Source organism: Peromyscus eremicus, chromosome 8a (genome assembly GCF_949786415.1).
Source record: "Peromyscus eremicus chromosome 8a, PerEre_H2_v1, whole genome shotgun sequence".
NCBI lineage: Eukaryota > Metazoa > Chordata > Mammalia > Rodentia > Cricetidae > Peromyscus > Peromyscus eremicus.
Window position 1 is genome coordinate 96,592,621 of NC_081423.1, and position 24,713 is coordinate 96,617,333.

At 50.6% G+C, this 24,713-nt stretch overlaps 1 protein-coding gene across 1 annotated transcript in view; it reads left to right on the top strand.

Annotated features, from left to right (window-relative positions):
• Ttyh2 (tweety family member 2) overlaps nucleotides 1-24,713 on the top strand; it is a 44,286-nt gene that overhangs the window by 10,780 nt on the left and 8,793 nt on the right. The window contains exons 3-12 of the mRNA XM_059272066.1: nucleotides 4,647-4,758; nucleotides 10,800-11,020; nucleotides 15,621-15,716; nucleotides 16,146-16,218; nucleotides 20,973-21,042; nucleotides 21,310-21,365; nucleotides 21,988-22,080; nucleotides 22,349-22,441; nucleotides 23,636-23,778; nucleotides 24,402-24,587. Of these exons, the coding sequence (XP_059128049.1) occupies nucleotides 4,647-4,758; nucleotides 10,800-11,020; nucleotides 15,621-15,716; nucleotides 16,146-16,218; nucleotides 20,973-21,042; nucleotides 21,310-21,365; nucleotides 21,988-22,080; nucleotides 22,349-22,441; nucleotides 23,636-23,778; nucleotides 24,402-24,587 (1,143 nt within the window). The remainder of the gene's footprint in view (nucleotides 1-4,646; nucleotides 4,759-10,799; nucleotides 11,021-15,620; nucleotides 15,717-16,145; nucleotides 16,219-20,972; nucleotides 21,043-21,309; nucleotides 21,366-21,987; nucleotides 22,081-22,348; nucleotides 22,442-23,635; nucleotides 23,779-24,401; nucleotides 24,588-24,713) is intronic.

Genomic DNA, 24,713 nt, shown 5'->3' on the forward strand with positions numbered 1-24,713 from the left:
CGGGCATCTCTTTTTTCTGCATGCCTGTTACCTTCCACTTCCACCCTGGATCTGCAGAATCAGAAGTTAGCCCCAATCAGTTCCATTGTCTTGTGAGATCAGGAGGTTCATTGTCTTCTGAGAGCTACACATAGGTATATCTTCTCCTGTGTTCTGACTGAGGAATGAAGATTTCCAGTACCATGTGAGAGCCCGCCCCACCCACCAAGCACCCAGCACCTAGCCTGTGCATGCGTGCAAGCTCTATTCAGGAGTTGGTGTGTATTTCTTGTTTCTGTGTCTGTAGACATTTTTTTATGTGTAGCACATCCTTGAGATGTTGAAGGGTGTGGCCACCCTCTAAGGTAGAAGTCCCTTGTTGCTTGTCCGAAGGATTGATCCTAGGTTCTAGTCTATAGGAGGGTCACCTTACTCCTGAACACTTTTTTTTTCTATAATGTATTCATTCAGTGTTTCTCAGCCTTTTGGCCAAGATGGAGTGTGGTGACGTGTTCATGATCTTATGTGGGTGGGGGTGTGGGGCTCACTGACACCAAATGATAGGCCATCCTCAAAGCAGCGACCAACCGAGGACCTGATGAAACTTGTGGTTGGGGACAGGGCCTACAGGAAAGAGCTCCAGCCCAGATGGGAAGATCATGACTTACTGGGAAGGTGATCTGACTCCCAGAGATGAGCCAGAGCTCCAGTGAGGAACTGAGGTGCCCAAAACTCTCTACCTGGTGTAGGGCATCACAGGGTGGTTAGGGAGAAAGGGGACCCAAAGACACACACCAACAGTGCTTGTTCCAATGCAGCGATCCCTCGGTCCGCAGGAAACTGCAGGTGCTCCTATGTTTCCAGTAGAGCTACTGCCAGATAAGACTATTGTCAGGTACAAATGCCGTTAGAGTCAAGTGCATTGGACGCTGGCTAACCCAGCATCCAAATAGAACATCGTAATTTGGTATTACGATGTGTATTTTGCAGCAGGTAAAAACGGCTTTAAGTGGTCAGGTCCAAGAAGTACTTATTACCTGTATTAAGAGAAACTCAAGGGGCTGAAAAGACGGCTCAATGGTGAAGAGCACTGGCTGCTCTCCTAGAGAACTTAGATTCATTCTTGCAGCCACCTGGTGGATCACAACCAGCTGTATGTAACTTCAGTTCCAGGGGTCCAATGCCTTCTTCTGGCCTCCGCAGGCACCAGGCACACATGTGGTGCATAGACATACACTCAGGCAAAACACCTGCACATATAAAATAAAATGGAAAAGAAAAGCGGGAGACGAGTTTTCAGAAGAAGTTGAACTGAAGACAAGAAGGAAGAGGAGGAGAAAAGCTCAATGCGGAAGGGCCATTGTGGCAGGATTCCTTCCGTGCGGTTCTACAGCTGGCTCCAGGCAAGAGGACGTCAGCGACAAAAACCAGCCATTGCTTTTGCCACTTTTGTTTTTTAATTTATTTTGTAAGAATGCTTTTTGCATGTGAAAAGCACGGGAACCTGATAGCTCCAGCGATGCTGTGGAGAAAGATGGACACTGTCCACGGTGAAGCCAGCTCAGAGCAGATTGTGCTGCTGCTTGAATGCAAAGAATACTGAGGGGAGCCAGGCATGGTGGCACACACCTTTAATCCCAGCACTCGGGAGGCAGAGGAGGGGGATCTCTGTGAGTTCAAGCCCAGCCTGGTCTACAGAGTGAGTTCCAAGATAGCCAAACTGCAACTGTCTCAAGGAAGGAAAGATAAACATCAGTGTGTGTGCATGCATATGTGTGTGTGTATGTGTGTGTGTGTGTGTGTGTGTGTGTGTGTGTGTGTGTGCTCACACTTATCTTTCCCCAGGTTAGTATTCTGAGAACTCAGGAGGCTCCTTGATTGGTCCTGTGATCCCTGGAGTGGAGGACCACATAGAATATGATGGATGACAGAGTTAAGAGTGCAAATGATTTACTCAGGCTGGAATGTTGGATTCAAGCCAACCATAAAATTTCACACAGATGGATTTCAAGTTTGGCTTTTGGTTAAAATCAATAAGACAACATAGGGGGAAAAAAAGAAACTGAGCCTGACATTTCCTGAGAGAAGGTCTGGGAGGGACTGTTACAGACCATAGGGTTAATGAGGCCGTGAGGGCAGGCCAGTGCAGGGAGGGTCCTAGAGCATCCACACACAAGCCAAGCAGCAACCCACACTCTGCTCAGAGTCCCGGTTGAAGAGGGACATTGGAAACCAGGCATGGAGACGGGGATGAGGAGTTCAAGGTCATCCTCGGCTATATGGGGAGTGTGAGGCCCAGCTGGGGATACATGAGACCCTGTCTCATGTGTCTGTCTCAGAGGACAGAAGGTAAGGGGTGACAAAGGGGCCACTTTGAAATATTGGATGCAGTTTGTGGCAGAAGTGGAGACTTGTTCCAGCTTCCCCAAAGCATGAATCAGGACCCAGTGGGTTCTGGGTTAACGAGGCAAGCAGAAGCTAAAACTTCATAGAGGACTAGATCAGGGATATATAAGGAAGTCCGTGGTTCTTAGCCAGGTCAGGAGGGACCTGAAGGTTGGCATTGACATGTCAAGTCAGATCTCAAGACCCCACCAGGGCCGCTGACTCATAACCCCCCAGTCTTGCCTGCAGTTTTGTGCCTTTCAGGAGTATGTTGCCAGCCAGGACAAGCAGGTTTCTGCCAGGTCACTTTAGGTGGTCCTTAATCTTCACCCTGAGACAATATCCCCTCATCCCAAACCCTAAAGCTCCTCAGCTAAAATCAAGCCCACACTATGGCTGTTTGCAGAGGCTTTTATTCACAGTTCCCCAAACCTGGAAGCAAGTAAAATATACCCTTCAGTAGCCGAGTGTGGTAATGCATTGTGTACCCTAATAAAAATGCTGAAAGATCGGAGAGACAAAGGAACAAGCCACTGCCATGTCTTACCTCTAGGACTCCTCAGCCTGAAAAGCCTTTAGTTCCTGTCTCCTCACACCTTATATACCTTTCTCCGCCCAGCCATCACTTCCTTCCTAGTGCTGGGATTAATGGCCTGTGTGCTTCCCAAATACTGGGATTAAAGGTGTGAGATCTCAAGTGCTGGGATTAAAGGTGTGTGCCTCCACTGCCTGCCTCTGTTTCTCTTCTAGACTGAGTCAATCTCATGTAGTCCAGGGTGGCTTTGAACTCACAGAGATCCAGACGGATCTCTTCCTCCTGAGTGATAGGATTAAAGGTGTGTGCTACCACTGTCTGGCCTCTATGTTTAATCTAGTGGCTTGTTCTGTTCTCTGATCTTCAGGCAAATTTTATTAGGGTACACAATATATCACCACAGCCGAGTGAATAAATAAACTTGGATACATTCGGACAATGGACTCTTATGCAGAGCTGAAAGGAAATGTCCTGCTGAACCATGAAAGATACTGGAGAACCTTGAATGCCTGTCACTAAGACAAAGGAGCTGATCGGAAGAGGTTGCATGCTATGACCGCAGCTGTACAACATTCTAGAAAAGGCCATGGAGACTCTAAGGGGTCAGAGAAGGGAGGAAGAGAGGACTAGGCAGAGCACAGGGGAGCTTTAGGGCAGGGGCTGCTCTGATGGTAAACCTAACCTGACACTGTGTGTCTAGACCTGTAGCATTTCAACTAAGAGTGACCCCTGTGCACGCCGTGGGCCTTGGATAGTACCCATGTTCCCACTGGTTATCAGCTGTAACAAGGATGCTGCTTATAAAGGTTGTCATATGGGGGAGGCTGTCCATGAATAGGGAAATTCTGCACCTGCTCGATTTTGCTATGAACTTGAAATCACCCTATTTTTTTTTTTTTAAGATTTACTTATTTTTATTTTATGTGTATGGATGTGTGTCTGGGCATTATGTGCATACAGTGCCTTTGGAGACCAGAAGAGGGTGTCAGATTCCCCCTGGAACTGGAGTTATAGATGATTGTGAACTGCTGTATGAGTGCTGAGGACTGAACCCAGGTCCTCTGGAAGAGCAGCCAGTGCTCTTAACCACTGAGCCATCTCTGCAGCCCTAAAAGCATTTTATTTTATTTTTGGTTTTTCAAGACAGGGTTTCTCTGTCTAACAGTCCTAGCTGTCCTGGAACTCATTATATAGATTAGGCTCGCCTCCAATTCACAGAAATCCTCCTGCCTCTGCCTCCTGAGTTCCGGGATTAAAGGCATGCACCACCACACCCAGCTATAGAAACAATTTTGAAAAGATAAATGCAAGGGTTGGAACTGTACCTCAGTAATAGACTGTTTGCTTAGCATGCCTGAGGTCCTAGGTTCAATCCTCAGCACAAAGGAAGATAAGAAGAAAGGCTGACAGAGGAAATCGTGGGTTAAGTGTTTGCTGTACAAACATGAAAACCTACCTGAGCTTGGATTCCCAGCACCCACACAAAAAGCTCCCACATCTGCAATCCCAGGGCTAGGGATGGGGACCAGAGACAGCTCACTTGCTGCCAGCATAGCATTTCAGTGAGCTCCAGGTTCAGTGAGAAACTTTGTCCCAAGGGAATAACCCAGAAAGCAGTGGAGTAAGGTACCCAGCATCCCCTCCTGGCCTCCTGGTGCAAAGACACACACACATGGGCGCCCAAAGAGAGAGTGCATTCTCTTCTGGGTTCATCACCCCTAACCTTTGTTTGGGGTTTTGCTTGCAGCGCTGCGGTGGGTGTTGGTTTCTATGGAAACAGTGAGACCAACGATGGGGTACACCAGCTGCTCTACTCCCTGGACAACGCGAACCACACCTTCTCTGGAATTGACGAGCTGGTAAGGATTGTGGGCAGGTGGCTGGGCACAGACACAGCTCATGAGATCAACAAGGCCAGAACAAGGGTGCCAGTCAGATCTCAGGAGCCCAGCTGCACCCTTCAGAGCTGCGTGATGGATGCTGTGGGCTGGGCTGTCTTCTGAGCTGTTGCCCTGCCAAAGGCAAACAGTTTCTGTGACCCAGTCCAAGAGAGATTTCAGGGCAGCTCTACCCCCATCAGCCCCATTAGTCTGCAGAACATCTGAGCACTTGCCCATCCCCTGAAGGAGGAGACCCTGAACATGGGTTTCCGGAGTTGTTGCTGTTAAAGCAAGAGGTCTCACTGTGTAGCTCTGGTTGTCCTGGAACCCATTGCATAGACTCACCTGGAACTTTCCATGATGTTCTTGCCTCTGTTTACCCAGTGCTAGAATTACTGCCACCATAGCCTACTGAGCACGGGCTGTTTGTTTATTTGAGACAGTCTAACCTCGAACTCCTTATGTCTCAGAGGATGACCTGGTGCTTGAATGCAGGTGTGCACTACCATGCCTTGGGGTGCAGTGCGGGAGCTTCGTACCTGATAGGCAAGCTCTCTACCGATTGAATTACATCTTCAGTCCTGAATGTGTATTTCCGCTCTAAGTTACTTTGTACAAAGTTCTGATCCACCAATCAAAAGGGGAAACTAGGGACCTAACATGGTGGCACACAGCCTACCCTACCCCCCCAAAAAAAATTTTTTTAAGTGGGGAAAAAAGTCTTCAGAAACAATGGAAGACCATCCACCCCACCCCTTGCCCGCACACGCAAAGGGTGGGAAGAGTCCTCATAAACCCAGCTGTGTGTCTCGGGACTCTGGGTTCAGCAGCATTCTTGCTGGAAGCTTACGGTGGAAGACCGAGCCGGACTAGAAGAGAAGTTAGGTTACTTGGAGGAAGAGCTAACCTGCTGAGCCTGAGTGATGGAGCAGGAGGAGTCAGAAGCTAGGTTTCATCTCTTCACTGGACCCTGCCTGTCACCTTTGCAGAATGCAAGTCTTTCCTGATGATTTTCTAGGTGATTCCTTCCATGAGAGCTTCTGGTGTCTCCCGAGGACTCTGGTGGGAAAGGCCTAATGTAGATTTCAGGGAAACTAGTCCTTGGGCACCTGACCCTCTCTACACCAGGTCCCTCCAGAATATCCAAAGTTCCAGCAAAAGGCACGTTTGTGTTCGCAGCCTCCACTGTCAAACCCAGCCCTAACTGGAGGAATCGGTCACTCCCCTGGCATCCAGGGAGGACTCAACCTCATATGCCCACTCCCCTCCCGGCAGGCTTCTGTAAGCTCCTCCACAGTTCTAATCCTTCCATCAGCCCCTGGGGGCAGGGGCGGGGGGGGGGGGGGGCAGGGACAGGAAATCTCATCTTAAAGAGACAGGCTGCAGCTTGGGAATGTGTAGTGCCCAGTATTTGTGGGAGGTGACCCCTGGGACCTCACCCACTCTTATTCATCTTGGTCCTGATGAGGAGCAAGCCCCCAAGGACACCTTCTGCCTGTCCTTGGCAGTGTACTGTCTCCTGCTCTCTAGCCTTCAGCGACCTTGAACATGGGAGGGAGAGCCTGAGTGCTGGGAAAAAACCCTGATGGGAAAATTCAGTCTTTATCTTAGGGGAGGAACTTGCTGATATTGGGGAACAAGCTCTAGGCTCCCAGCCCTCATGAGCCAGGTTTGAACACTCGGCTATAACTCCCACTCTCTAGACCTTCCCCCACCCTGTCCCTGGAGATAGTCCCTTCCCCTTTGGCTGTTCCTGCAATGTGGGTCAGTTGTTCCAGGACTTTGTGGTGGTGCTGCCCATTATGAAAAGCTTCTGACCCTCTTACCTAAGGGGCTAGTGAAGGCTCCAAGGTGGGTGCCCAACAGTTTCAGGCCTGAGGGCTCCAGAGAGATAGTAGATCCTTATAGGGCCTTCCCCCTCATCCAAGGGGTGGGGTCCAAATTGCAGGTAAATGGCTGAATGTCGTCAGGTGAGTTACCACCAGGGAAAGTGCCGTAAACTATAGAGTGCACTCTCCCTGGGGGGATTAAGATAATGGTGTCATTATAATAATTACTGCAATCACCATGAAATAGAGGTGCTGGGTTGTGGGAGGCTGTGGGTGGCAGTCAGGATGGAAACTCATCCAGCAGACCAGATGACTTAAAGCTGGGCCCTGCTGGAGTCCAGATCTAGCAGCTAACTGGTCAACTATGGCTTCTAGGGCTGTCCCCCAAACACAAAGACCAGGGAATCTCTGCATGCATTCCCCTCTCTTGGCTAGAAACCCCCACCATCCTGAACCCATAGGCCTATGGGAAACTGCTCAGTGGAGAAACGGAGGCACAGATAGGTGGCATCACCCCACAGCTGAAAATCAGTGCATCTCAGAGCAAGAACACAGAGCCCACCAGGCGTCAGGTCTTGGCCCTGTGTTTTTTCCCTCCCCTTACTTCCCTGAATCTGAGCTGGTGTTCCTCTCAACTGCTACATACCTGATCTAGTGCTCTCTCTCTCCCAGAGGCTCTCAACCTGGCCTGGAATCAGAATCACCTGGAGAGCTAGTTAGGATGTGGCTGCAGGCCCTGCCCTGCTGGGGCTCCAATTCACAGGCCAGGCAGGCTGAGAATTGGCATTTGTAATAAGCTCCTGGGTGATGCTGCTGGCCTGGGGACCACAATTGAAAAAACCACACCCCTGTCCTTTGAAATGGTGACCTTCTAGCTGGTCCTTGTCCCCATCTGGTGGAAGAGCTAAGCTTTCCCCTCATCAGTTCCCAAGAGAAAGCCAAGTCCATCTTGGGGGCATCACACCTCTGTCTTCTTGAACCTCAAGGACTGGGAACCATGTGAGCAAGCACAAAGTTACAGGAAGGCCACTGTTGTGACATGTTCTATCTGTCTGTCTGTCTGTCTGTCTATGTATCTATGTATCTATGTATCTATGTATCTATCTATCTATCATCATCTATCTATATCTATCTATCTAATCAGTCTGTCATCTCTTCCCATGAAACAATACCAGAAGGAAAAATGGACTTGACAGAAGTTTACTGACTTGAGACTTTGTTTCTTTTCTTTCTTTCCCTTCTACAAGGTTCTGCTATGTAGCCCAGGCTATCCTAGAACTCCTGATCCTCCTGCTTCAACCTTCTAAGTAATTAGATTACAGGACTTGGACACTCATCCTGGCCTATTCTCTAATTGTTGTTGTTTTGTTTGTTTGGTTGATTTTTTTTTAAGACAGGACCTCTACAGAGTTCTGGATGTCCTGGAACTTGCTGTGTAGACCAAGAATGCACCACCACACCTGGCTATTCTCTACATTTTTAACTTCTCTGTTTCTTCTTGGGTTTTTGTTTGCTTGGGGATTTGTTGTGGGGGAGGGACTTGTTTGTTTTCTTTTCTGTTTGTTTGTTTGTTTTTGAGTCAGGGTCACTGATAGCTCAAGCTGGCCTCAAACTCCCTTTATAGCCAAAGACGACCTTAAACTCCTGCCTCTGTCTCCTGAGTGCTGAGACTATAGTGTTCAGTACCACACCCAATTCGTTGGATGCTTCAAATCAAAGCCAGGGCCTCCCACATCCTAGGCAAGCACTCTACAGACTGAACTACATGCCCAACCTTGCCTTGTCTGTTCTTAAGGTCACCCTTGATGTAACAAACCGAAATGCCAGGCTTCGTGGCATAGGCCTATAATCCCAGGACTCAGAGGGTGGTTGCAGAAGGATCAGGAATTCAAGATCTTTCTAGGCTGCATGAGACCCTGTGTCCACACACACACACACACACACACACACACACACACACACACACACACAAACACACACACAAGTGGGGGATAGAGAGCTTGAAAAAGTCTAAGACAAAGTTTAAAATTTTTAATTCTCTCTTTTTTTTTTTGTTTTGGGAGACCTTTTTGTTGTTTTTTAGACAAGGACTTGCCTGTGGTACAGTCTGGCCTTGACTTCAAGGCAATCCTCCTGTCTCAGCCTCCCAAGTGCTAGGATTCTACAGGCATGAGCCAGCATGCCCCGTTAGCTGATTCTATCTTGCTGTTTCAATCTGTTCCCATCTCCTAAGAGCTCAGTTGACACCAGAAAACGGAAGAAGTGTTGACACAGAGAGAAACAGAGAGCCATTCTCTCAACTAGAATCAGGAAGTCACAGTGTAGGGAAGACATGAAAAGCCACAGGTTAATGTCAAGTTCCCGTGATTCCCGAGCTCAGAGCGCTCTCCTGGGCTCCATTGCTGTGCCCTCCTCTGCCCCTCTTCTGTGCCTTTATCCCGCAGGCTGTGGGAGCTAAGACTGCTGGGTAAGGATTAGCCAGGCACCCTGGCCTCCTTCAGCTGCTTGTGGATGACAGTGTCAAGGCAGCAAAGCCGGACCCTGGCAGCGTAGTCCTGCAGTCCCAGCTATTCCAGAAGTTGGGGCAGCAGGATCTCAAATTCAAGGTCTGCCTGGATTACATAGCCAGTTCCAGGCTAGCCTGGGCAATTATTGAAAACAAAATAAAACAGAAACAAAGCCCTTCTTCATCCAGCTGCCCATGTGCTGTCTCTGCTCAGATGGCTGTGGGGCTGTGTCCCCAAGCCTAGTGGCTGCCTGAGTATGACATTTGCAATATAAGCTGCACCTTGCCCCTTATCTAGGAGCTGACAAGGACAGCCACTGCCATCATCCTTTCGTTTCTGTCTGTATAAACAGATGTTCTTCCGGGGTCCGCTTAAGATCAAAGCAAAGGACAGGTGCCTCTATGCCCACCTAGCAGGACAGACATCCTGGGGGTTGGGGGGACATGAGCCCGAGAGAAGACACTAATTTCCTCCTCCTTGTCCCAGGGCCAGGCTGGGAGGAGACAGCATCTGTTCTCTGTTTTCAAGGCCCCATTGTTCTGCCTTGCCTTGCGGCTGGGACACTATGAGCTGATTCTAGCTCAGAGACAAACCCTTTATCTTGTAGGGCGCCTGGGAGCCCTATTGGACTAAAGCACAAGGTGGCAGCCTGGGGCTCTAAGTCTTTGATTTCATAATCCCAAGTGGTTCAGACTTCAGGAGAATGTTCAGGGAAGAAAAATTAATCCGTTTGGTTCCCTATTTGGAGTCCAAGTTGAGCCCCACCTCTCTGAAATTCGGGAGACCTGAGATGTTTGGGATTTCAGAGTTTGGGGGCTTGGGTTTATATTTAGAGTTATTTGTATAGTTTACTGCTAGAGTGCTAAGAAGATTTGGGTTTTCAGATTAGAGAACCCCGGGCTGCAGTGAGGCTTGGATTGGAGAGCCAAAGCTGGGGAAAGCTACAACAGCAGGGTCAGACGTGACCAGGCTGTGTGTCTAGGGGTCAGCCTTCCAGCACTATAACAAACCACTGAGATTTATGAAGAAGAAGGTTTGGACACCTGTAATCCCAGCACTTGGGAGGTGGAGGCAGGAGGATCAGGAGCTCAAAGTCATTCTCAACTTCATAGCAAGTTGGGGTCCAGCCTAGGCTACTTGAGACCCTGTCTCAAAAATAAAACAGTTTTAAAAATGAAATTGAGAGAGAGAGGGAAGGAAAAGGGCTTGTTTTGCTTCAACCTAGGAAGTTTCAGCTCATGCTGGTTGGCCTCACTGCTTTGGAGCCTTTGATCTGAGAGGCCATGGTAAGCCCATGGGAAGGGCAGAGTGCTCACTTCAATGTATACAGAAGCAAAGAAAGAATTCCAGTGTCTTTTTTGAGGAAGGGTACTCCCCAATGACCTAAAGTCCCATCACAGACCTAACCACCTCTTAAACATTCTACCACTTTCCATATCACCGTTTGTGGCCATGCCTTTAACATGGATCTTTGGGGAACATTCCAGACCCACATGATGGCAGTAGGCACAGGACCTCAGTCCTTGGCCACTTCCTTGGGGCAGCAGGCTCATGAGCTCCCAGAGTCTGTGTCAGTGTGAAACAGCCCTTCAAGCCCAGCTGGCCAGTTGCTGCTTCTTCCTGCAGAGACCTTCTCAGTAGCTATCCCAGGACCAGACTCAAGCCCCTTCCTTACCTCCCTTAGGTGTCTGGAAACAGCCAGAAGATGAAGGTAGACCTAGAACAGCACCTGGCCCGGCTCAACGAGATCTTTGCTGCTCGGGGCGACTACATCCAGACCCTGAAGTTCATGCAGCAGATGGCAGGCAACGTTGTCAACCAGCTCTCGGGACTACCCGTGTGGAGGGAGGTCACCATGCAGCTGACTGAGCTGTCCCACCAGACTGCCTATGTGGAACACTACAGGTGAGGAACCAGGGAGGCAGTGGGAGGGACGAGTAGGGCTATAGATGTAGACCCAGCCACTCCCACAGCCTCACTGTGTAGCACCTCAGCAATGCTGTGCTGAGGGGCGCCACCCCACCTCTACATCTATTATGTACTTTTCTCTTTGCTGTCGCTAAATATCTCGACACAAGCAACGGAAGGAAGGAAGAGGAGGGCATTTTGGCTCATAGCTTGAGAGTGTGGTCCATTATGATGGGGATGCCATGGCAGCAGGAAGGAGCCTGAGGCAGCTGGTCCCAGACATCCCCTGTCAGGAAGCTTTGTCCTTTTTATTCAGTGGCTTTTCCCACCTGTTTTAGTCAGGGTGACTATTGCTGTGATGAAACTCCATAACCAAAACGCAACTTGGAGAGGAAAGGGCTTATTCGGGTTATACTTCCACATCTCTGTTCATCATCAAAGAAAGTTGGGGCAGGAACTCAAGCAGGGCAGGAACCTGGGGGCAGGAGCTGATGCAGAGGCCATGGAGGGTGCTGCTTACTGGCTTGCTCCCCATGGCTTGCTCAGCCTGCTTTCTTATAGAACCCAGGACCACCAGGCCAGGAATGGCACCACCCACAATGGGCTGGGCCCTCCCCCGCCAATCACTAAGAAATGTTCTACAGCACTGCCTATAGCCTGACCTTGTGAAGGCATTTTCTCAATTGAGGTTCCCTCCCCTCGGATGACTCCAGCTTGTGTCAAGTAGACATAAAACCAGTCAGCATATTACCTCAATTAATATAATCTAAAAAATCTTGGGCTGTTGAAATAATTTAGCTGGTAAAGACCTCTGGCACCAAGTTTAACAACCTGAGTTCAATTCTAGAACCCCACATGATGGAAAGAGAAAATTGGCTTCTGCAAGTCGTCCTCTGACCTACACATGTATTGTGACATGTATGTGTGTGTATACACACACACACACACACACACACACACACACATAGTTTTAAAAAAAATCTTTCTCAGATGTGCCCAGAGATTTGTCTCCTAGGTGAGTCTAGGTCCCATCAAGTTGACAATCAAGATTAATGACCACAGCACCTCACTTAGGTATCCAAACTCATTTCTGTCTCATCCAGCCTGTAGCATCTCCTTATGTCCATCTGTAATCCCATCCCTGGTGAAGTCACTAAACTCAGTCTTAGACCCAGACTGGCTGCCCTCCTTCCGAATACAGGGTCTCAGAAGGGTCACTGTTGAGAGCCAAGGAAGGAGACAGCTGTCTCTGTCCTAGGCTGACCTTCATCCCAGTGGTAGCATGCACTCATATAATGTGCGTGCGTGTGTGACACGCACATCATTGTGCCCAAAGGGTCACTAGTCCAGTATCACAGACACAGGGTGGAACAGATTTGTGGGTCTTGCATGACAAGTGTCAACTCTTTGAATCCCTCCCTCGCCCAAATGACTTGGCACCTCTTCCAGCCATAGAGGAAGATCAGAGCCTCTGCCCCAACATTGCACAGTATACTCATGGTTTTCTGGATTTGTATCTTATTATATCATAAAGCCCCACCCAGCAGGCTGCTGCTGGGCTGAGTCCAGAGGAAATGCTCAAAGCCTTTCAGATTCCCTTTCCCAAAGGGAAGCGCTCACCCAGTCCCGAGTTCTATGTGGGACTTCAGTATCCAGGGGGTGCTCCCATCCCCCCCAGACCTCGAGTTTCCTTGATGTCAGATATTCTAGATGGAAGGGCCCTTGGTGTTACTCTTCTAAGACATAGGCAAAATGCCTTCCTCCCCAGGGGACCGAAAGGAACTGCCAGCTCTGAGGAGACGATCTGCCACCGTATCAGAACCAGTGGACTATCCCTAGGTGTCCTTATCGACGTGACTCCTTTCCTTGAGTGCATCTGGCTGATCCTGTGGGCATTTTAGCAAAGACCGTTATGAAATGTGTAAAGATTTTATATATCAAAAGAGGCTTCCTATTCAGATCAGATTAAGGAGCAAGAATAGTTCAACAGGCCCCTGCAGCTCCCAAATGCTGAGGGTCACTTCCCCATCTCTGCTTGCGTTTGTAGCTCACAGGCTTCTTGGGGAGCCTTCCCAGAAAGGCTTTCCAACCGTTGTTATGTTGGCCATCCACTCCCATCGGAGCACTTTACTGGGGAGACATGTCCAGCTCCAGCTCAGAGGAGATAACATGCAGAGTTACTGCCTGGGGCTGAGATGTGGACACTGGCTTGCAGATGCCGGATGTGGTGGGGTGAGGGGTGAATCCAGCAGCATTAGTTCATCAGGCAAAAGCCAAGTTCATGGTGAGAGCTCCCTCCCCCAGTTCCCAGGGGCTCCTCTGGGAGAACACATCCGCCCAGGAGCGGTTTCTAGGAACGGCTCACACAGGCAGCAGTGGAGACAGGAGTTGTGAAAACACATCTGGAGGGGTCAGGAGCCCCTCTGCATCTGGACTTCTTGCAGATGGGAGAGGATACGGAAGGAGCAACCTATCTTTAAGTTGAGAGTGTGGAACCCATGTTTTGGAGGGTTCTTGGGGGTGGGGGGGCTATGTCTCTAGAAGGAAGGAGAGTGTAAGGTTTCCATGCAGCTCTGGAAATCTTAACCACCATGAGTCTTGACCTTCTCATCGGTAGTGTAAGACGCTAACACTAGATGGATTCCAAAGTTCCTTCCAACTCTGACTTTAAGAAAATTGGCTCCTTTGTGGCCTCCAGCAAGTGGCAGGCCAGCTCTGTCCATGTCCCAAAACCATAGCCCCATTTCTGGGACCCCAGAGACCTGCCCTGGGGTACCTGTTGCTCTGTTTGGGGGCCAAGGGTTTCAATTAAGCCCCTTCTTTTAAGCATCAAACCTCCATTCACAAAGACAGAATCTGATTTGGCTTCTGGGGACCTCCAACTTGCTCCGTCTTCCTTAGAGCCTCTTGTCACTTCCTGTCAGTCATATCGTGTCCTACTTGCACCCCGACGTCCAGTCCCCAGCACTACATAACATGTGTGGTGGTGCACGCCTGTAATCCCAGCATTTAGACAGTGAAGGCAGAAGAATCGCAAGTTAAAGATCATCCTTGGCTACATACCGACTTTGAAGCCACCCTGGAATACATGAAACCCCAGCTTTAAAAACAAAAAAAAATGTGAGGAAAGCGCCATGCCACAGTCTCTAGTTGGTATATATAGGACAGCTTTCTCCAGAAGCTCAGGGGGAGGTCCAGAAGTTAGATGAGGATATACTGACCCTCGCTCCGTCTGAACTCCCTGATAGTCAGGAGGAAGCCTTCTCAAATGGGCATCATGACTCCAAGCTCAGTGTCTGGCACAAATGTTGGTTGAAGAAACCTCTGCGTACTACATTGTGAATCCACACAGGCTACATGTGCAAGATGGGAGGCCTCGGCCAAGAGAGGCAGGCATCCAGCAAAGAAGGGGGCCACTCGGGGGTTCTCTCAGATCTGTGACTGTAATGTCAGACCTTACCAGATCTGCCCCCTAAAGGTTCTAGAAACAAAGCTAAGCAACTGGGAGCTGCAGAGACAGGGCTATGCAGTCCACTGTGGACACTTCTAACTATGTATGTCAAAGTGTATTAAAATTTTGGCTGGGGACAGGGGTTTACTCAGTGGCAGAACTCTGGTTAGCATGTATGAGGCCCTGGACTTGCTCCCCAGTGTCATAAAAATAGTGATATTAAGTAAACTGAGACATTCATATCCTTCGTGGGAGTAGGCTGAGATTGCTGTATAGCCCAGGCTAGCCTGGAACTCATAAGAACTGGAATTCCAGGTGTCTGCCACCACACTTGGCTTCATTTTCTCCCTTTCATAATTCACATCTCAGGTTCTTAGGCATATTTTAGGTTCTCAGCAGGCATCTGTGGCGGATAGCATGGACAATATAGATGTAGACTGTTTCCACCTTGATGGAAAGTTCTAGAGCCCAGTACTGGTGTAGGTATTCCACCAGATGGTTAAGATGAAGGGTAGGAGAGTTCCAGATGCAGCTCCTTGAGCCCCTGAGGACCCGCAGCCTCTGGATCGTGCTCCTGTGCTCCTGCTGGCCTGGGATGCTGTTCTGGCCTCTCAAGGGCAGCAGGTGTGTGTAGATGTAACCAACCTTCTTATTAAATAAGAAACACAGAACCAATGCAAAGAAGAAAGCCAAGAGGTCAGAGCTAAGAGCTAAAACCTTACCCTTCCTCCTGCAGTGGTCCTACCTCTCCGAACCAGAGCTACCCCTGTGTTAAAGTCTTTATATAGAGTTCCTGTTCTGCCTTCTCATTGGTTGTAAACCCAACCACATGACCGCCTCGTCACGGCCTGTCTGTATAGGCCTCCAGGTTTTCCATGCTTGGTATTGAGATTAAAGGCACATGTATCCAATAATGGCTGTATCCCTGAACACACAGAGACTTACTCAGCTCTGCCTACCAAGTGCTGGGATTACAAGTGTATGCCACCACTGCCCTGCTTTCCTATGGCTTGCTAATAGCTCTGACCCCCGGGCAACTTTATTTATTAACATACAAATAACATTTTAATACAAATAAAATATCACCATAGGTGTGTGTGGGGGGTCTGCTCTGCCGATCCTCATCTTCTCTTTGTCTCCACCCAGGTGGCTCTCCTACCTCCTTCTTTTCATCCTGGACCTGGTCATCTGCCTTGTCACCTGCTTGGGACTGGCCAGGCGCTCTAAGTGTCTTCTAGCCTCGTGAGTAGCCTTGTTTATGGTCCTGAAGCCAAGAGTTGAACTCTTAGGAGCCACCTATAGAGGGAAGTGAAGGCCTAGCCAGGCCTTGAGAGTGGTGGTAGCCAAGATACCCCTCCTCAGCACCCAGCTCCCTTGCAGGCAGGAGCTCCTTGTGTGTCAAATGTCCCACACTCCAGCTGTCTCTGTGCTGGGATCCACAGCCCTCTCCTAGCTGTTAGCAGAGGTGGGGTGGGGGTGGGAGTAGTCAATGCATGGCAGTGGTGGGGTGGGGGTGGGAGGTCAATGCATGGCAGAGGTAGGTTGGGGTAGGGGGGTAGGTAGGGCTCTGCCTGGGAGGAAGGATGCTGAATTCAGGTAGGACGACTGCTGTCCAAATGACTCCCTGCTGTCCACCCTTCGGAGACCCCAGAGTGTCTGCCTCTCTCCTAGCATGCTGTGCTGTGGAGTACTGACCCTGATCCTCAGCTGGGCTTCCCTGGCTGCAGACACCGCCGCAGCAGTGGTGAGTGGAGGAGATGGGGGGTGGCTGGTCTAACCAAGACAGTCCGTCTGTCCTGCCCTGTTCAAAGACCCCGACAGGCCAGCTTCGGGCTCAGTCCCTTACCTACCATCCCAGAGGCTTAGAACTAAAGAGGCTTGGATCGCTTTGGCCTGGCTCAGAGACAGGAAGGGGTTTGTCCAAAGTTACAGGGCCTGGGGGACAGAGCCAAGACAAGACACAGTGCTTGTTTGGGCATGCAGAGAATGAGTGGGTAGCCAGGTAGCTCCCGTGTGAGTGTGAAGAGCTAATCTGGTGGAAGGTGGGTGTGTTCCTCTACCAGCCCCAGACACCAGGTACTTAGAAGGTGGCATCTCCTACCTTCTGTCCCTGCAGTTCCGTTGCCTTTACACTCAACACGCGCTCTGAAATGCACACGTGTGTGCTTCTGAATGCGATGCCTCAAGTGTTATGGAAAAGTGAGGGGCTTCCTGTATGAGGATATATTTTAAAAAATCATTGATCTTGGAGCTGAGCTGCCTGAGTGCTCACTCACTCAGCGGGGGGGGGGGGGGAGGGGGTCCCCCGCTGTGTTCCTTGGGCTGCAAACTCGGGGGCATGATGTTCCGTGTTGACAGTCACTCAGTGGAAGACAAACTTATAGGCAGACCATCGTGACGTGGTGTGAGTCACTAGTTACAGGTGTTGGCTCTATGTGTGTGTGTGGCTGTGTGCCTGTGCGAACATGCATGCACATGGGCACCACTGCACACGTGCTGGGGGAGACACACTGTACTAGGAGGTTTCAAGGGAGCACTCTGAGCACTCTGGGCTGTAAGCCGACCCCACGGTCTGCTCCTGCTCCTCCTTACCTACATCACACCTTGCCTGGTGTCCCTGGCTAGGAGCTCTGGTCCTGGGCACTTTGTCCATCATACCCACAGGGTAAATGGCCCCTGGTGCCACCTGGCTCTGCCACTTTTGATAGAGGCTGATTCAGAAGTACTGAGGAACCAGTTCTGGTGACCCAAGCCTATGATCCCAGCTACTCTGGAGACTGAGGCAGGAGGATTGCAAATCAAAGGCCGGTGTGAGCTACAGAATGAATTTAAGTCCAGCCCGAGCAGCTTAGTAAGGCCTGTCTTTAAAAGGGGCTGGGAGGCTGTGGGGCTGGAGACATGGCTTAACAGCTAAAAGTACCTGCTGCTCCTGCAGAGGACCCAGGTTTTATTCCCAGCACCCATGGGATGACTTGCAACCATCCATAACTCCAATTCCAGAGGATTCGATGCCCTCTTCTGACCTCTGGACAGGACAAGGACAGGACAACAGACACACACACTACACACACACACACACACACACCTCATACACATAAAATAAATCTAAGTGGGGGAGGGTAGAACTGGATTCAGCTCAGTGGCAGAACCCTTGCCTAGTAAGAAGCTGTAGGTTTGAGCTCTGGTACTGTAGGGAGGGCTGGGGACGCTCAGTTAGTGAGGTGCTTGCTGACACAGACCAGGCCCTGGGTTCTATCGTCAGCACTGCATCAGCTGGCCATGATGGTGCCCATTTGTTATCCCAGCACTTGAGGGGGGTTAAGGGCTGGAGGTTTGTAAGTTTAAGACAGTTGGGGTTACTTGAGATCCTATCTCAAAACCAACAAAAAACACGAGGAAGTGGGTATTTCTCATCGCCCCTTTCTGTGCTGTGACCACACACCAAGCAAGGACTGGTGCCGAAGAGACAGTGCTGGAGCCCAGGCTGTGCTCAGGCATCCTGGTGGCCTTTGGAGCTGGGAGCTTGTAAACAGTGTGGGGAGGGCTCCGCTGCCCAGAGTGATGGGCACAGCAGCCTGGCTGGCAGCCTCTTCTCCAGAGACAAGGGCAGGCGCGGGGAAGCTTTCCGTGCCGAGCCTATGGGGCTGGGTCCCACTTCCGACAGCCTCTGCCTTTTGAAGAAGAAATGGCATCCAGCTTGCCACCGTGAGCTGCCCTTGGGAGCTGGCTCCCTCCCAGCAGGGGCTTCTCCCATCAGGCATCTTGCCGTTCAAGGAACCCACGGGCTGTTTCATCTGCAGCCGGGTGCCACGGAATGCCAGGGAGCTGGGAGCCATGCCATTTCCCTAATTCCTTTCCTAAGGCCCTTGTGCAGGAGAGGCGGGTGTGAGGGCCCTGAATGGGTCTTTGACAGAGCTGAGGCTGCTGTGCATTTTAATAGGAAAGGGGGTAAAGAGGAGCTGTGGAGGGTGGGGGGAGGCCACCAGCTGTCAAGGGGTCATTGTGCAGAGCTTTTGTGTTCCTCCACTGCCACCCTGCCCTCTGGGGCCTATTTTGAGGGCAGTGGGGCCAGATTCACACCATCACCCTTCCCCCAACCTGCCCAACAGGCAGGGCATCCATAGGGCAGAGTATGGACACAGACTATTCCAGGGCATGCTGAGTGGAGGGAAGGCGGGAACGGGGGAACCAAGCTCAGAGCCTCCAGACCTGTGGCCCTAGGCCCTCATTGCCGGCCCTCCTGGCCACCCCAATGTCGTCGGTAAGAACCACAGACAAACTTGAGGTGCCGGGGCTCTTGGGGCAGAGGAGAGGCAGGGCCAAGAAGGAAGAGAGCAGGAGTTGGTGAGGAGTCTCCACAGTGCTCTGGCTGCAGGAGAGGGGACAGAACACTCCCAGAGCACGCAGGCCTGAGGGGCAGTGGGCCCACCTCCAGGGTCAGAGGCAGGAGCGTAGCTGCTAGAGCCCCCAGCCTTAGCCACATCATCCCTTCACCCCTTCCCAGCAGCAGAACCTCCTGAAAGTTACTGAAGTTCTCCATGCCTCAGTTTTCTCCTGTGTAAAATGGGGAGAATGATAGTACCCGGTGCCTCAGATGGCACACAGTGACATCTGTGTAGTTCAATGTGTAGTAGCCATCTTGGCTTCTAACACAGTTCTCACCATGTGAGGGTCACAGGGATGACCCCTTCAGATAATCGGGAACTTCCTGCAGGCTCAGCCATCACCTGGGCTAGCTCACCTGAGCTAGCCTCTGGCAGCTTCTCCCACCCATCCTACTTGCACTGGTCACCCTTCATCCTATTTCCCATTGAATGAATAATGTATGGACTCATAATGCATAGACACATGTATGCCTATGCACACACATGCTGCACACACACACACGGTATATTACCTTCATTGATAGATTTGGCTTCTCACAGTAAGCCATGTACCCCACGATATCTTAACCCACTTTCCCAGGAGATGTGGGTTAAAGCTCAGGCCTGGCCTAAGCAGAGAAGGAAGAGAAGCCTCAGCATTGGTAAAGCCTCATAAAGGGGTTCCTGGTTCCCCCTCTTTGGTTCCTAGGCTTCTTGAGGTGTGACTCAAAGACAATGACCTTACTCTGTTTACCAAGGCTTCTCTCCAGCAACCCCAGCCTGGCTCCCCATCTCTGCTATTCCAGCCCAGGGGTGAGGGCACACACCAGGGCTGCTGGCGCTGCAGCTCTAACTGATAATAATAGGCTTGCTGATTTATTATGTATGTTAGTGGTTTGTATATAAACCATCCTCTGCAGTCCTGAGTGCATGTGGGTGATTGGATTGTTGGGAGGAGGGTGGTCGAGTTTGTGTGAGGAAGGAGATGAATGCCGGGATACTCTGGAGAAGTTTCGAATCTAGAGGAGCCTATTGATCCCCAATGCTCCCCTCCCCCTACCACACACATTTTCTACTCTCAGACACAAACCCGTGCCCCTGACAAGTACTAGTCCTAAAGCCATGCCTACATCTAGTAAGAGCTCAAAACCTATGTATTGATTCAGTGGGTGAGGGGTGATGCTGAATATGGACAGAGTGCCCCTTATGTCACAGAACCACATGAAGGAGTTCCATGCTCAGGGATCATGCATCAGAGAAGTGGGTAGCCTCTTAGGATGGGGCATAGGAGCCAGAGTTTGCCCTGGCTGCTCTGAAAGGTGGAGTGCCCCTTTTCTCCAGTTCTCCACTGCACCCTGTATCAGTTCTAGGCTCTGAGTATGGCACTCCCTGCCACTCCTCCTTCATGCAGTCACACTGGCCTTAGTGGTACTCAGGCAGGCCATGCTCCAACTTCAACCTTGTTCCACTGACTCCCTGCCCCTGGTCTCAGCAATGGAAACCTGGCCCCACAGGCCCCAAGATGAACTTCTTCCTAGTCTCACTCTTCAGATGGCAAGTCGGAGCCAGGCATAGTGATGCACACCTTTAATCCCAGCACTCAGAAGGCAGAGGGCAAGCCGATCTCTGTGAGTTCAAGGCCAGCCTGATCTACATAGTGAACTCCGGGATAACTATAGCTACATCATTAGATTCTGTTTTGTTTTGTTTAAAAAAGAAAAGAAAAAAGAAAAGCAAGTTGGGCACCTTCCATAGGTTGACCACTGGAGTGTGCAGCTTGGCAATGGCAAGAATACAGTTGAGAAGAAGAGCAAATAAGCCTGAGAGCAAGGGAAAACCACCCCTGACTTACACCTGCAGCTGCCCCTGGATTAATAGTCATATGTGGGGTGAATGGTGTCATCACGTCCACACAATAGGTGAGACTACTCAGACACAAAAAGAGCAACTTGTCCAAGGTGACAGGTAGGAAAGGACAGAGCCAGGATTCAAACCCGATAATCTGGCACCCAGCCTCTTTTCTGCCCTGGACTGAGCTAGAGATCAAGTGACCAGGGCGACAGGAGTCAGGCTCACTCCTGCCGGTGCCCAAGGGTCTGACCTTCCTCTACCCACTCCTATCTCCATGACTCAGAGCACCAGTGACTTCTGCATGGCTCCTGACATCTACATCTTAAACAACACCCGGAACCAGATCAGCTCAGGTAATGTCCTCTGGGGCCTGTGTCCTTAGAGCCATTCCCCAAGCTCAAGCTAAGCCTATAGGATCCAACTACCTACACTTTACCTCTTCCTGTAGTCACCAAGCATCTCTCTACCCCAGACTTAGGTTTCTCTAGACCACTGGGCCACTTCCTGGAAAACTGCCTTCTTTGGGAGCTTGAGGAAAGAAGGGAGTGGGCTGGACCACTGCGCGGGCAGAGGGTCTGGTTTCCTGTGAGCTTCCTGACGCTGATGCTATTGCTTTGCAGAGGTGACCCGCTACTACCTGCATTGCAGTCAGAGCCTAAGCAGCCCCTTCCAGCAGGTACAGCCACCCAAGCACACCCCCACCCTTCCCACAGCCCCTCATCACCTCCCTCTCTCTGGACCCTGAGCCTTACCACATACCAGGATGGTGGACAGCTGGGCATTACTTCACTGTGGTCCCTCTCTTAGCCATTCTTTGAAGGGGGCTTCGCTCTTGGTTAGTGCATTCTATACCTTCCTCCTATGCTCATAAGTGTGCACCTCCCTGGAGAGCTGCATCCCACAGCATCCCAAGGTTCTGCTTTTCTCACAAGCTCCATGACAATTTCCGTGTCATATGAGGACCACATCTGAGTAGTGAGAAGCAAGAGGTTCTTAAAATGCCCGAGGGATGTGGTGAAAGACATCTTATGGGGGGTTGACCAGATGGCTCGGGATCTGAATGCTAGGGAACAGTTTTCTTCTATGAGTTAAGGTCCAGTGTTCCCACACCAATGGAACCCAGTTCCTTATGCCTGTCCCCTGAATTCAGAGTCCAAGAAGCCCTTCACAGTGGGTACAGCCTGCCCCTCCTATACATTTGCCTGATGGTGATGTGGCTAGCGGAGGACAAGCCTGCTGGTAGCTGTGGGACTTGTGGGGAATGGATTCTCATGGGAGGCTGTGGTCTCTCCATCCAGTCATTGACCGTCTTCCAGCGCTCACTGACCACCATGCAGATCCAAGTTGTAGGCCTGCTGCAGTTTGCTGTACCCCTCTTTCCTACAGCAGAGGTAAGGGGGCTGCCGCTCAGGCAGCTGTGTTGGGAGGAGGAGAGCCCTAGTTGAACCCCACCCCCATCCACCCTTTCCTCTGCTGCACGCCGACCTGTATCCAGCTAGGTTTGGGTGAGCATTCTGCCAGCTGTGCATGCCCCGCTCCCCGCAGCTCGGCCCTTTCCTCTTATCTAAAGGCCTCTTTGCACAGCTGCTCTTTGTAATCTTATATGCACGCCCTCCCCAGCTGCTCACTCTGCCTCCTCTTTTCCTCCTCCTTCTTCAGAAAGACCTTCTTGGCATCCAGATTCTGCTAAACTCTTCTGAGACCAGCCTGCACCAGCTGACTGCCATGTTGGATTGTCGAGGGCTGCACAAGGTACTAGGTGGCTGACTGTGGGGAGGGTGTAGGGTCCACCAGCAAGGCACATGTTCCTAGAGAGAAGCCAGCAAAGACCTAGGAAAAAGAGTCCCTGGCTCCCTGCAGGCTCAGGAATGAGGCTGAAGCCAAATAGTGAGAAGTGGAAGGAGGTGCCTGGCTTCTTGATTCTCTCTGACAGATGCAGGGGAATACCCCAGAACTTAGGATAAGAACCTAGGAAGGCTGGGCAAGTTAGTTTTAGAGCATCGGAAGACCCTTATCTAAATGATGAATATATAGTTACCCACTGGCTGATCTAAATGATGAATATACAGTTACCCATTGCCTAGACTCCTAGCCATCTGGTCAACCCATCCATCTCCCTGTCTTGCAAGTCAGTGTTTCAATCTCATTGCCAGGATACAATGTACCAGACATGCTGGTGCATGTTTGTAGTCCCAGTACTTTGCGGCTGAGGCAGAAGGATCATGAATTTAAGACTACCTGGGCTATATAGTGGAGCCCTATCTCAGAGAGAAGGAGAGAGAAAGGGAAAGCCAGACATGATGCCACATCTTTTTAATACCCAGCTCTTCGGAGGCAGAGGCAGGTGGATCTCTGTGAGTTCCAGGTCAGCTAGGGCTACACAGTGAGGTCCTGTCTAAAAAACAAGAACAAAAACAAAAACAAAAACAAAAACCTTACCTCACATACATATAATAATGCAAGGGACACTGGGAATACGTGAGCACCTCACCCCCAAGCAGTGAGCCAATGTATGTTAACATCTTCCACAACCATATAGATTTAGAATAAACACATGTGCTATAGCCCATGTGTGCCCACACTCACACACACACATTGTATACACTTAGACATAAAATAATAAACTTTTTTTAAAATGAAAGAGTTATGGGTGTAACCTGTTTCTAGTTCTACAACCAGCTACCACCTCGTATGTTTGGTTTGAAGTCAGCCTCCGGTGTCTGGCGTACAGCAGGAGGTCAACAAATCTTTGTAGAGCAGTCTGTCCCAAGGACTTGTCAGGTGTCTCTAGAGTGGGGACTCTAAAAGGCAGCCAACTGTGCTTTGGGTGAGGATCCATCAGAAGATGGTAGGCAAAGGAAGGAAGAAGAGGGCCTTCCATGGAAGGGCTCAGATCCTAGGCTTTGCCACTTATCCCTCTGCAATGACATGTCCCTATTTCCCCAGGACTACCTGGACGCCCTCACTGGTATCTGCTACGATGGCATTGAGGGCCTGCTATTCCTTGGTCTCTTCTCCATCCTGGCAGCCCTGGCTTTCTCCACCCTGACCTGTGCAGGGCCTCGGGCCTGGAAATACTTCATCAACAGGTAGGGTACCAGAAAGGAGGTGGCCCCCTGACGCATGGAGGTTTTCTGTCGGGGGCACCAATAAGCCGGTCACCTAAGACCAAGGAGGGCAGCAGAGGGTCCAGCATTCAGTACCCACAGGCTGGCTGGATTTCCCTGGGGATTAAAATAGGTCCCTGAAAAAGTAACTGGGCCAAAGATGGTGACAACCCTCTTGACGCTGTCCAGTATCCCTTGCTCTTCTTCCTAGGCAAGACTTTGCAAGGTGACATGATGAGAGAGAGGCCCCAGAAAATGGCAGGGAGGGTAAAAGATATTACTGTTAAGATGGAACTTACAGGCTCCTTATGGAGAGAGACAGAGATAAGATTTCAGGACCTCATGGATGGACAAGGGAGAGTGAGTAGACCCCCCTCCCCACCACCATGTATGTAGCCAGTGTGGTGCACTGCCTGGAAGAGGTAGCTGGGGAATTGGGGTCAGGTGGAGTAAGTTGTACCTCTGAGAACCATGCCTTTGTAGATGCTGAAGAAGATGCATGTGGCCTGAGAGTGTCCTAGGAAGAGAGATTGAGGAGCATAATAGGACCCCATGGCCTTTTGTCTCACCCCTCATGGCTGGCCAACTTCTACATCTTGTTCTAGGGACAGAGACTATGATGACATTGACGACGATGACCCTTTCAACCCCCAAGCTCGGCGCATCGCAGCCCACAACCCAATGAGAGGGCAACTGCACAGTTTCTGCAGCTACAGCAGCGGCCTTGGCAGCCAGTGCAGCCTTCAGCCTCCCGCCCAGACCATCTCTAATGCCCCTGTCTCCGAGTACATGTACGCACAGTAGCGCCCCCGAGGCTCCCACACCCAGGCTGGGCAGTGTGGCCCTCCCAGCCCTGGAGTGAGGTTGGGTTTATAGACAGAGTGTTTGGTCCCCAAAAACACAGGTGGTTGGGAAAG